The sequence below is a fragment of the Phoenix dactylifera genome, chromosome 3 (assembly GCF_009389715.1).
Source record: "Phoenix dactylifera cultivar Barhee BC4 chromosome 3, palm_55x_up_171113_PBpolish2nd_filt_p, whole genome shotgun sequence".
NCBI classification, from domain to species: domain Eukaryota; kingdom Viridiplantae; phylum Streptophyta; class Magnoliopsida; order Arecales; family Arecaceae; genus Phoenix; species Phoenix dactylifera.
The window spans coordinates 22,287,304-22,299,628 of NC_052394.1; the positions used below are offsets into that span (position 1 = coordinate 22,287,304).

Here is a 12,325-nt window from a genome sequence, read left to right on the forward strand (position 1 = left end):
CACTCTATGTCACCAAAGTTGATCTAGCGACGTTATATAGCCAGAATAGGTCTTAGTGTTGAAGCAATAAGACTATGTGGTTCTCTTTGGGCCACGCTACTTGGCTACTCTTCATCTCATTGTTCATATGATCTCAAGAAGCAAATAGTATGTCGTTGTGTGTGTGTGGACACTAAATCATATAGTAGATAGTTGTGGGAGATGATGTCTTCGTGATGTTGATGCATTCGCCGGCATCCTACGGTATCAAACAGGCCTCCTGCTAAAGGATGTCAGCCTTGGTTGCCTTCTTGACCTGTATCGATCTCACTTGGATCATGAAGGGGAGGGGGGGAAGGCTAAGCCATCATGAGGTGGAGGTCACCAATTTGTGGCTTGTCCACTTGCACCTTTTCATGCTGTTGTTCCCTTTTAGCCTTCTGGCTCCTCACTATTATTGTTGTATCGCATTAGCTGCTGTTATTTCTTTCTGTTCGTTTGGATGCCATGGGGAACCCTTAGTTTTTTGTCATCAATGGGTTGGGGGAAAACATGAAGCATGGGGGATGTGGCAGGTTGCATTATGTGTACCTTGGTCGGTGGATGGATAGTTTTTGTGATGTCAAAGGCCATCAATTGCTTGTTTGATTCATGAGAGTAGCTGCAAATGGTTGTGCAGGACAAAGAAGAGTAAGGCCAATGGGTCAACTGGAAGGCAGTGATTTATTTATTGTTAAGTAGCTAGGAATTCACTGATTTGAATCCATCATATTGCAGTGTCTGGTTTTGGCCTTTGGAAGAGCTTTGCTTCAACCTATTTGTTCTCATATATTTGGACCGTTTCACTATATCTGGATGCGTCCCTCCCTAAGCTAACGAGGGACACAAGTGTTGACCTGATGGAAAGGGTGGTAGGCCCAGTTGCCGTATAAAAAGGGGGCATCTGTGAAGCACATCTGACTTGGTTGCAACTCTTTTTCTTCCCTTAAAGATTCGTTATGAGATGCAATTTGGAGCTGACTGACCGACCCTAGAACCAAATTCTTTTGGTCTACAGGAAAATTATGTTTTCAAGAGAGGCATGATCAAAATGACTGCAGTATTCAACTATGTATCCAGGAGGATCACAGTAACAAATAGTTCCTCCATTATAACCTGAAGACTATTTTTAATTGTCCGTAATAAATAGTTCCTCCATTAAAAATAGTTCCTCCATTATAAATAATTTAGCAATCCAGCATATTATCATTCAGAAAGATATGAACGAGCATAGTCCTTTCGAATGTCTATCAGTTTCCTTTGCTTGGTACACGATATGAGAATGGTTAGAGCCTATGTTGTATCATTGTTGTTTTCGTTTCTATAGAAATTAGTAAAATACCATATAGAAATTGATGTTGAAGATAGCATTTGCGCAAAACTTTTGCTACTCGTAGCTTTTATTTTCACTCTTTTTCGAAATCCATTAACCTTTGTACCAAAAGTTAATTACAAAGATTTTACAAATAATTTTAGAAAACAAAATGGCTCTATGATCCACGTACGTCGTTCAATCTGGTTCATTTTTCGTCTTGAATTTTTGAAACCAGAAAAAACGAACAAAAGCAATAAAAAAAACGGGCCCCTACTTTTTGTGCTCTCACAATATTTCTTTGCTTATGAAATGATGAGAACAAGATTAGCCTCGTAATGAATTGATTGTGGGCACAAGGCTCCTAAACCATTCGAGTACGCCATCACAAGAAACTTGGCCTTGTTGCAGTTCAATGGGATATCTCATGCGGCCCAGATTCGGACCACAATTTATTGTTAGTAGTTGGTGGCTGAGCTTTGGGCTTTTGTCCTGGCCAGCTACTCGACTGTTGAGTGGGAGCACAGTGAAGTGTCATGCGGGCCACAGAGTACACGACTCAAACAAGAAAGTTCTGAAAGGCTGGAGAGCGTGATCAGGTTTCAGTGGAGAGTGGAGAAGAAAGATGGACACCCTAATCGTTGAATGGCTTTCAGATCAAGAATCCAAACATGGCAGTCATAATTTGCTAAGACTATATCTCTTATTGTACGATACAGCTGTGGAATCTGATACTGAATCAAGAAAGCATCAGTAGCAATATATATGATAGGAAGTGGAAAAGTTTAAAAGCTGTTTTTGAGTAAAATTCTACTGCTCTGAGCACATGAGATTTATTTATCAAAAAGAAAGATTGCTGACTGCGATCTGAGCCGAATTCAAGATTCTTTTTTATCTACATTTCATGAGCAAAGACACCAATTCCTTTTTTTGGTCCTGATGCTCCTTTGTTAACCATGCAGGCTCACACACACACACACACACACACACAGAGAGAGAGAGAGAGAGAGAGAGAGAGAGAGAGAGAGAGAGAGAGAGTTGGTGGCAGATGAACAAGATAGGTGCTTTTGTTCAGAAATAGAGTGTCTATCAAAATATGTAGTAAAAGATGGGTTGATTTCTTGATGTTAGAACGCATTCTCATTATAATAGATATTCATTCTTTTTTTGTTGAAAGCAATACAATATTTTCTAACAAGGTCGCTGCAATCTTGAAGCAATAGGTATGAAGGTAGTCTAATATCAATAATTAGCGATATAAGCATTAGAAAGCTATGAAAAATGGGAGCCAGAGTGGAGCACTGTCTATATCAGATGACTCAAGAACTAAGGTTAGGCCTCGACAATTCAATGCAAGATAGAAGTCGCAACAACTTCAAACATCTCCTCAACAGTTGGAATCTCAAATTGACATACTTGAGGTAATGTCCATGGGATGCATTATTCCAAATTAAAGTTCAAGTCTGAGTCCGATCTGGCTCAAGCTTTACCCCAGATTGGAGCACAGCAGCAGACAGAGCCAAGTTCCAAGATTTTTCACCACACTTGCACGCGCATGCAGACTTTATGTCTTTTTCCAATGGAGCATGCATGCATTGCAGACTTTATCTCAATGGCCCAGTTTGTGCTGTCTGGCAAGCTGCAGCAGTGAGGAGAACTTGCACCGAGGCGAGGTAGGATTACTCGTATCCTTGGACCGTCTCTAGCACAATGGGACATTTGGCTTTCGAGCTAGCTTTGTGTCTCTTCAAGAAGAGCCCATGGACCGGGATGGCGAGATCGAGAGGGATTTGGACCATGCATGGGTGTACTTTGATGCGACTTCCTGGCTGTAGCTGCCTGTAGTTTTACAGCCAGTAATCTCAACCACATTTCTGAATTCTGGAAGCCCTTCAGGCTTTCTTTTCTTTTCTTTTTTTTTTTGTCACCGGAAAAGGGAAAAAATCCGTAGTTCTGAATACCTAGTTCTCTCAAGTTAAATCCTGGGGACTCTGCACAAAGTCATTCTACAGACCTGCACTCTGACTACGAAATTAAGAATTGACTTTAGAACAGTCAAAACAGAATAGGGCTTCTTATATTGGACAAGGGGGATTCTCTATTAGTACCAGCTGGACTAACTTCAGACTTGAGACCTCAGGCAGTAGTCAACAGAGTCTACAGTAGCGGTAATTTGTAACTTTACACAAGCTATCATCAATGGAGCATAATTTTTGCACTACTATGATAGCCGCCACATCATCCATCTTGAAGGTGGATGGCTTTCATTTATCCCACGAACACACTTTTTAGTACGGTACGCAGCATGAGTGGGGATGAAGGAGTGCCATCATTTGCGCGATGTATAACGTGGTAGCTATTAGCATAAAAGTAGCATCGATCCGCTTGTTAGCAATGTCATTGTTCCGAAAAGGCCTTCTCCTACATCTTTAGTTCTAAACTCATGTAACAGATTAAGTGTTCCAATGTTTCCAAATGTTTGTTTAATGCCGGTATAGACATTGGCCTGTGTTCATCCAATCTCCACTTGAAATGAACATTGGACCTCTAGTTAAAACGCAGCCATGTCATACTCCTCATTTACAGAGACAAAAGATCATGAAAGCTCCCGCACAAACTCGTGTGATGGCACAAAGCTGATCCCATTCTCTTTGTCCAGTATCTAGGTTAAGATTAGATCCACCATGACACCCATCATAATAGCCATAAAAGCTTCTTCTTATGTTAAATGTGTGAATAATATGTTTTTAATGAGAGCTGATGATTTAGTCAAAAAAATGATAGCGGTTAAAATAGTAGCCATAATTTTGCATCTCCCTGCACCAAGACTCCATGTGTAGCGGCATTACCAAATAGCATCCTCATTTTTTTATTATTTCTTACTATAACAGTCATTACAATAATCATTATCTTACTCTATGATAAACCTACTATCGATATAGAATCTTGGATAGGCTTCATAAGTCTATTCGTTGGACTTTGGAGTTAAAAAAAAACGTTCATTTCTTGTTGCCTAATGCCTATCTAATACTAGTTGACTCTTGCTATAATGGTGCTTGAGGGAATTTTTTAGCCAAAAAAAACTTGATTGTTCTTTATTTGTTTCATTACTCATCCTTGGCTGTGCATTGGTCGTGCTTGTTTAAAAAATCGCATTAGTTGATCCATGAATGGTGGAAAAAATTGAATTGAAAACATGAAGTAGATAGGATCTGTAACTTGGATTAGATTATTTATTTTATATTAACTTGTTACTGTGATTCCATGTGCTCATTCTGTTGGTTTCCGGTTGTCCGCCGAATCCCTTTTTGAATCCCACCGGCTCCTTGCTCTTTTCACGCTCTCCTCGTCCCCTGACCCTACTCTCCATCATTTATTCTTCTCTAATCCTATGTTTAAACTTTAAACGTTCACTCCCCCTGTTTACTCTCCTCTAACCCTCTATCTAAACCGTAAATTTTCGAAGACAATGGCGGTCTCTTCGAGGGGAAAGAGCGAGCTTTGGGGTCAAGAGAGAAGGACGGCCGAGAGGAAAGCCTCGGTGGTCTACTACCTCTCGAGAGACGGCCAATTGGAGCACCCTCACTTTCTGGAAGTCCCGCTCTCCTCCACCGAAGGGCTTTATCTCAGAGGTATCAGATCAGAAAAAGGAAAAAAAATGATTTTTTTTTTTTAATTTTGTTTTGTGCTTCTTTGCAATGGACATCTGATTTCGATTTACTGTTCGAATTCTAGATGTCATCAATCGTCTCTGCGTTCTCAGAGGGAAAGAGATGGCTGCCATGTACTCGTGGTCTTCCAGAAGGTAAATTCCAATCAAAAAATTTAATATAGAACTCACCTTTTTTTGGCTGTTTTGATGTTGATTCGAATCGAAGTAATATTAAAGTTGACGCTTTTTTTGCCGAATGCCGAATCTCTCTCAATTCAGGAGATATAAGAACGGATTTGTGTGGTTCGATCTCTGCGAAGAGGACTTCGTCTACCCAATTCACGACCAAGAATACATTCTCAAAGGATCGGAGCTCTTCCACCTCGGTAACTCTTCTCCTACATCCGAGAAGCCTCCCGAAATCTCTAATTTCGTCCGAGACGTTTCCGATATTCCCGTCTCGAGAAGAAAGATGACGTCTTGGGACTCTTTCGATCTCAACGAGTCCACGGCCTACAAAAGCGAACCGACGGGTGTCACCGCCGTCAAATTCTCCGACGCCTCGACCCAGACCGACGGCCTGCGGCACGGGCGACGAGCTCCCATCGGAGAAGACAGGCAAGCGGAGACCGCGAATCCCGAACCGACGGAGCTCGGGACGGACGAGATCTCGCCTCCGCCGTCCCCCTCGAGCCCGGAGACGCTGGTGGCGGTGATCAAAGCCGACGGCCGGATCGTCGCGATACGCCCGGAGGATAGGAGTCATCGGACGGTGGGCGCCTGCCCGAAAGGGAGGGCGAGGGCGTCGGCGGTCCTGATGCATCTGATCTCGTGCGGCTCGATCTCGGTGAAGGAGCAGGGGATCTCGCTGGTGTCCCAGTACAGGGGAAGACTGCCGATGGAGGCCGTGTCAGGGCGCATGGGATTGGAGGACAAGAAGTATTTTAGTGGGAGTTTGATTGAAACGAGGGGGTTGGGAAATGGTGGCGTTGGAGAATTCACCGGCTTGAAGCGGTCGGCTTCCTGTAATGCTGCCAGGTAAGCACTCTGACTGCTCTGCCCTCTTGCACGTGAAGTGATGCCATGTTTTCCAATCTAATGCTCATTTTTCCGAAATATGTTTATGTTATTTCTCCTCGCACGTGATCACACATATTTGAATAAAAAAATAATTAGTGGTATGCCGCTCCAACATATCAGGGTAGAGTTATCAGAATCCGTGCGGATGTATATTTATTCCCACATCGATCATTCGTTGGATATATCTTGGGTACTTATATAAAATCAAGGAACCAAAATAATACCTTTTGGCTAGCCATTTTGGATGATGTCCTGAGTTGTTATAAATTGTATCAGAGTAGATACATCGCATAATCGATGTTGACTAAGGCCCTGTTTGGGGGAGCTGTTAGTAGTAGAGCTTTTGGAAGTAGAGCTGTTGGAAGTAGAGCTTTTTGAAGCAGAGCATTTATAAAAAGTTGTTTGCTGTTTGGTAACTACATCTCTAAAGTGCTGTGACACTTTAACATGTGTTTGGTAAACAAACTGAGAAAGTACTTTTGTGGGACAAAATAACCATAAAGGACATTACCAGTATTATATAATAGAGCATAATAAAATATAATATGTATTAATACGTAAATATATGATATAGTATAATATTAATGTAATATAATATAATATTATTATAATATAGTACTATAACATTATGTATTATAAAATAATAATTTAATATAATATTAAATTATTTAACATAACATATCAATGTATTATAATATAATATAATATAATATTATATTTATAGTATAATACAATAATAAATATGTAAAATATTATAATTATTAGTGTAAATTAATTTTTCATCATTCTAATGACCATTTATCTCTCTAACAAATAGAGAGAAAGGAAGAAGAAGATTGAGAGGGAAAGGGAGAAAGGAAGAGGCAGGATAAGGTTTTTGGGGAAAAAAAGTGTAATTTAAATGGGGGTATTTTGGTCTAAAAAACAGCTTTCCGACAAAGCTAAAAACAGCATTTTCGGAAAGCTCCAAATTGGAGCTTCTCCCCAAAAGCTGTTTTCAGCTTCCCGCAAAAGCTGAAACAGCTCTCCGAAAATTTTACCAAACACCATTTTTTATCTAAAAGTACTTTTGGAGGGCCAGAAAGTGCTTTTTGGCCATCCAAAAGCTCTCCCAAACAGGGCCTAAGAAACACAGCAGCACGGATCTATTATGGTAGACCGATTATGGTGTTTATGATTAGATTGAATGGATTTAAACTTTTAATCTAACGAGAACTTCAGAACTTGAATGAAGAAGTATGTCAGAACCCGTGTGAGAACTCATATAATATTTTTCGGTTAGCTATTTTGGGTGGGGTCCTGAATTGTTATAGAAGTGGTATGATTGGTTGAAGTTTTAGGAGAGAAATGGTTGGATTGGTAGATTGATTAATGTGTCATCGGCAATCCCGACATCCGCTCCATAAATGAATGGCTAGAGCGAAAAATGCGACCTTCATGTTCCTACAAGTAGACTAAATAAAAAGGCATTGCAATTGTTCATGTCATTGACAATTTTCGAGGGTATGACACCATGGAAAGACGTATTTTTGCATGAGCCGCACATGTGAAGTGGGCCAATTATTTGATGTAAGTGAAAAAGTGAATATTTTAATCAAAAAAAAAAGTGAATATCATGCTTCATGTAACAGATGTATCTGTGAGCGGACAAGTATACTATTATGCATACCTTGATATGACAATTGACAACTTAAAATATGGCATTCAAGTGCAGGAACACTTAAATAGTGTGTTTTTCTATTAGTTGCTGCTTGTTTTATTCTGCTGAATTTCATTTATTGATGAGATTGCAGTTTCTTGTAAATTTTGTGAACAGGACCTTAAGAATGGAATTAAGCAAGGAAATCGAGGATGACCATGCCAAATGCATGCCCAGAAAGCCCAAGAGAGGGAAAGAAAGGAACCTGCCCATCACACGCGGCATACACCAGAGCAGAAGGATAAATGGTTGACCACCCTATAACTAGAACCAGATGATTCAGTTTGTAAAACTGATTTTCTTTTTTAATTTCTCGATCTTTAAAAGAATTATTTTGGATTTTGACATTCCAAATGATCATTTTAATAAAATTGAAGCTGTCTAGATTGATTTAGATATAGAACACTGATATATTTACCCAGTAATCTCCCCGTAGCTGGCATAAACCCAGTTTTTTGGTAATAAACATGTTAGGTAAGTGGTTTATTAGGAATTGAAATGCCAACTTTATGCCTAATAGTTTTGAAAAAAAAAATCATGTGGTGAATAAGTTTTCTAACAATCCAAGAATTCACCCAAAAAGACTAGTAGAAAGATATTATTTAGATTTCTTAATTCAGTATAAGTACTCAAGATCTATCCGGCGTCCTCGTTAAGTTAAAAGTTCAAATATATTCAAATTTAATCACAAGCACCATGATCGGCTCGTGGTCAACTCCAATACATCAATGCTGCAATGTCTCCCGATACCATTTCTAACAACTCATGATCTCATCCAAATGGGTAGCCAGAAGGTATTTTGGATTCCTTAGTCTTATATGAATATCCAAGATTTTCTCGGCGAATAATCGATGTGAGACTAAATACATAAGTTTTATGGAGACAGTTGAGTATCTCTGTGAATTGAACCCTTGCTTTGCCTTTGGAAAGCACCTTGGAGAGCATGGCATGCAGTTCTTTTGAGAGAGATTGTGTGGGAGAAAAAGAAACAGCATACCCCTTTGTACAAAAGAGAGCAACGATTGCTCTGCCTTATAGTGTGTATAATGAGGTTTATGTTATTCTTATTCCTTTTTTTTTTTTTTTTTTGCCAAAAGGTAGTCTATAGTAAATAAGATCTTTCATTTAAATACATACAAGTGTTGTGTTAACCCACCTATTCATATATGTAATCTGAAAAATGTTGAGTTTCTTCCATATATAGAGCTTCAAGAGCGGCGTCTACGCTGATGTTTATGCTTTAAAATTTGCTGTTCTTTTCTGAATTCATGGTTCAACATTCTTGACCATGGAAATTTTGGGCAGGAGTTTGCAAATTAAAAACCAAATCAACTAACTTATAAAGAAGTTCCACAAAAAGAGAGATCTAAACGCAATACGTACATGTTCTACACGAATAACTCGAGCAAGACGCCATGAGAACCTTCTCTCGAGCAATCATCCTCCAAAGGAAGCACGTTCAGGTCCGGCATGGATTTCTCCACACCAGCTTTCTTCTCTGGAAAAGCCTCGCTCGGGGGCTTATGCCGCCGCATGTGACCGCCCAGAGCCTGGCCCATGGAGAACCTCTGGCCGCAGATGGAACACTGGTGGACGTTTGTCTTCAACGTCGAGCCCTTCGTCGGAGCAAACCCCAGGCCTTGGAGTCTCGGCTGCTTGTGGCTCGTCCGATGGCCTCCGAGTGCCTGGAACGACGAAAACCGGCGACTGCACGTCTTGCACTCGAACACACCATCCTCCGTCTTTGTCCTCCTACGGATCTTCTCAGGCTTATTACCTCCACAAGAGAGCGATAACAAGAGATTGGCTGTCTTCATGGTATCCGTCTCTCCCTCCTCTTCTGTTCTCAAGCGCTTCATATTAAGCTCGAAGCCTTAGACTGCAAGTTAATGTCCGAATAACAACCCCCACGGATACATATATATACCCGGCGGAAACCGACGTAAACTTTGTTACGTTCACGTCACGTTCCAAATCCATCTTGATTCTTCGGCAACAAGTAGGGCTGTTTGGAATCAGGACTGCCCCGAGTCCGATTACACTGCTGGTACGTGCACGTTTCCCGTGTGGACGGGCTTAATGAGTTCGACCACATTTTCGAAGAAGCTTCCGGTCTCTTGAATCTGAGGTCTGGACCAAGCTTGACAGGATTAAGGAATCGTTCGGGCAATTTCTCGACACCCGAGAAAACGCGGCGGAGATGCAGTATTAATTATCCTGTATTTGATTGGGTCATGAGCTAAATGGATGGATGCTCTTCATTCACTATTTAGTTCAAAAACATTTAGAAAAATTAGATAAAAAAGGTAGATGAAAAAGATGCCATTGTCCATCCATCTTTGTCTAACAATTTACATCCTTCCAAATTGGAAATATACAAACAAGGATGTAGAGAGCATGTGAAGGGCGGATTTTTAAGTTGGCAAAATTAACTCTCATTAATTTTTTTGTCAAAATTCTAACACTTCTTTATTTTTTTCGTGCATTTTATTTACACATATTTTTTTTATTTATTTTACCTATACTATTAACCCTATACCATTAATTTCATTACTAGTTGCTTTAATTTTAGTACATAATTTCTATAATTATAAGTAAATAATTGGAATTGCTTCTATTTTACTATGTATATGTGCAATTTTTTTAGTTAACTATTTATATAAAATTAATTAAATATGTAAATTAAATTATAAATTAATAAGTTATATAAATAAGTAAAATATATAATTAAATTAATTCAAATATAACTAATTTAAAAATTATTTATTTAATTGAATTAAAGTAAAATTTAATATTTATATAATTTTTTATATAATTATAAATTATAAAAATTATAAGTTTGTATATTTCCCAATTTTTTAAATATAAATAAGTGTTATAAATCGATAATTGTAATATTTTTTTATTAAAGGGTAGTTTGGTAAAAATGTTATATAAATACTATTCATCCTTTCTTTCATTTCTGAGGATGGATGGAAGACTCATCCATCCTCTCCTCTATCCATCTCTCATACCAAATAAAAGATTATAGTGGACGGCGATACCAGGGAGACTACCGCAATCAATCTATATGAATTGCCAGGATATTGAAGAGAGAATATGATGGTAAGAGATTGGAAAATAGACTGGGTCAGTGACCATTTTTCCCTCCCTTTTGCGTTGTGCGTTCTTGCAACTAGATTCAAGTCAACGGAACCATGTCAATTATAACACGAGTGACTACCAAGAAAAAGCAAAGTAGGCATAACTACTGCCAATGTCTTGACATAGAAACTCTGAAGCCACGTTGAAGAACGGCTCGAATGAGTTGGAAAAACACCAACCGCTTTAGTGGGGTTTCAGTGACTTTTCCAGATACCAGCAGGAATAGCCCGAAACTTGCAGCACCGCACAACGGGTTTAGTTTAGGTCAAACCCAACCAAACTTAAGTACTTAACCCATAGTAAAAGGCACATTGTTTGGTCTGCAAACACCGATCTTAATTCAAGCCAGATTGGATTTAGGTTGAAGGCAAAGGCATCCTGGCTCGACCTGAATCTGACCCAATTTTGATCTTCTGCAGCCATCCTATAATATTAATATGCGGACCGATCAGAAGATTCTGAACATAACTTTTCATATAATATCTCCTCCATCAAATCAATAATTTTTAACACTAATAAAGATAGAAGCGATTCAAATATCAATAATTAATTATTATCTATTTTGAGATGAAAAGGTAATGCCTGTTGATAATTCAATAAGAAATTGGTTATGAAGTATCAAGTTCTTTTAAGTATACTACAAAATGGGATTAAAGTTATTGAACCATAATTATTTTTATCTTTAATTTATTTTTTAGAGTTAGGACGTGAATAATCTTTGTCTAAATTGGTGGAGGGCATGATTCCAATCCAATTCATCAACACCCGGTGACTTTAGCATCCTCATGAATTCTGAGCATGGGAAATGGTTTCTCCAACAGGAGTTGAGCCAGTTGGGCTGCCCCGGTTTAGACGTTAACCTTAATCATTACCTAAAAAGGAGGTGAAAGAAGGTGGACTCACTAACAGGTGCTTGATAACAACTTTAACCCGTTAGTTTTTGGAGTTGTATGCAAGTGACATTGCATGGATAAAAATTATAGTGATATTTACAAGTATAATTGGCTAGATTTAGCAAATACAAAACAATTTCCTCACACCTACTGCTATGCATTATGGGCGACTTGAAGAGTTGAACATGTATTTCCACCAAAAGAAGGCTTGAACATGCATTTATATTTATGCTACTGGACCTTTTTAAAGTCTCGAGGTTCTTCATGTCAAGTGCTAAGAACATGCAATGCTTGTTAAATCGTTTGATCTTCTAATGCAATATTGGCCAATCACCCAACAAAGGGACGCATGGTATGTGGGCACATGAGCTGCATGTTTCTTTCTTACTTTTTTTTTTTTTTTTTTTTGATAAAAACGGTATTCATATAGCTCTTACGTGGCTACAATCTGCCAAGTCAGAAGAAATAAGATGATAAAAGAAAAATAAAATCTCAGCAGTACTAGTCCAAAGAATCGCTCCGGTGTA

At 38.9% G+C, this 12,325-nt stretch overlaps 2 protein-coding genes across 2 annotated transcripts; one reads left to right on the plus strand and one right to left on the minus strand.

Annotated features, from left to right (window-relative positions):
• The first annotated feature begins 3,465 nt into the window (after window positions 1-3,465).
• LOC103705998 (protein UPSTREAM OF FLC-like) lies at window positions 3,466-8,087 on the plus strand. Its single transcript, XM_008789927.2, has 4 exons — window positions 3,466-4,962; window positions 5,066-5,135; window positions 5,262-6,020; window positions 7,879-8,087. The coding sequence occupies exons 1-4, from the start codon at window positions 4,800-4,802 to the stop codon at window positions 8,012-8,014; spliced, it is 1,128 nt and encodes a 375-aa protein (XP_008788149.2). The 5' UTR covers window positions 3,466-4,799; the 3' UTR covers window positions 8,015-8,087.
• A 982-nt stretch (window positions 8,088-9,069) lies between these two features.
• Window positions 9,070-9,627, minus strand: LOC103705999 (zinc finger protein ZAT11-like). The gene has a single exon (XM_008789928.3). The coding sequence runs from the start codon at window positions 9,618-9,620 to the stop codon at window positions 9,150-9,152; it is 471 nt and encodes a 156-aa protein (XP_008788150.2). The 5' UTR covers window positions 9,621-9,627; the 3' UTR covers window positions 9,070-9,149.
• Window positions 9,628-12,325: the final 2,698 nt, after the last annotated feature.

Bases quoted from the DNA above. Each gene is read 5' to 3' on its own strand.
- LOC103705998 (XM_008789927.2), top strand. From the start codon at position 4,800: ATGGCGGTCTCTTCGAGGGGAAAGAGCGAGCTTTGGGGTCAAGAGAGA. The intron at 5,136-5,261 runs GTAAATTCCAAT...CTCTCAATTCAG, and splicing joins TACTCGTGGTCTTCCAGAAG to GAGATATAAGAACGGATTTG. The intron at 6,021-7,878 runs GTAAGCACTCTG...TTTTGTGAACAG, and splicing joins GCTTCCTGTAATGCTGCCAG to GACCTTAAGAATGGAATTAA.
- LOC103705999 (XM_008789928.3), bottom strand. From the start codon at position 9,620: ATGAAGCGCTTGAGAACAGAAGAGGAGGGAGAGACGGATACCATGAAG.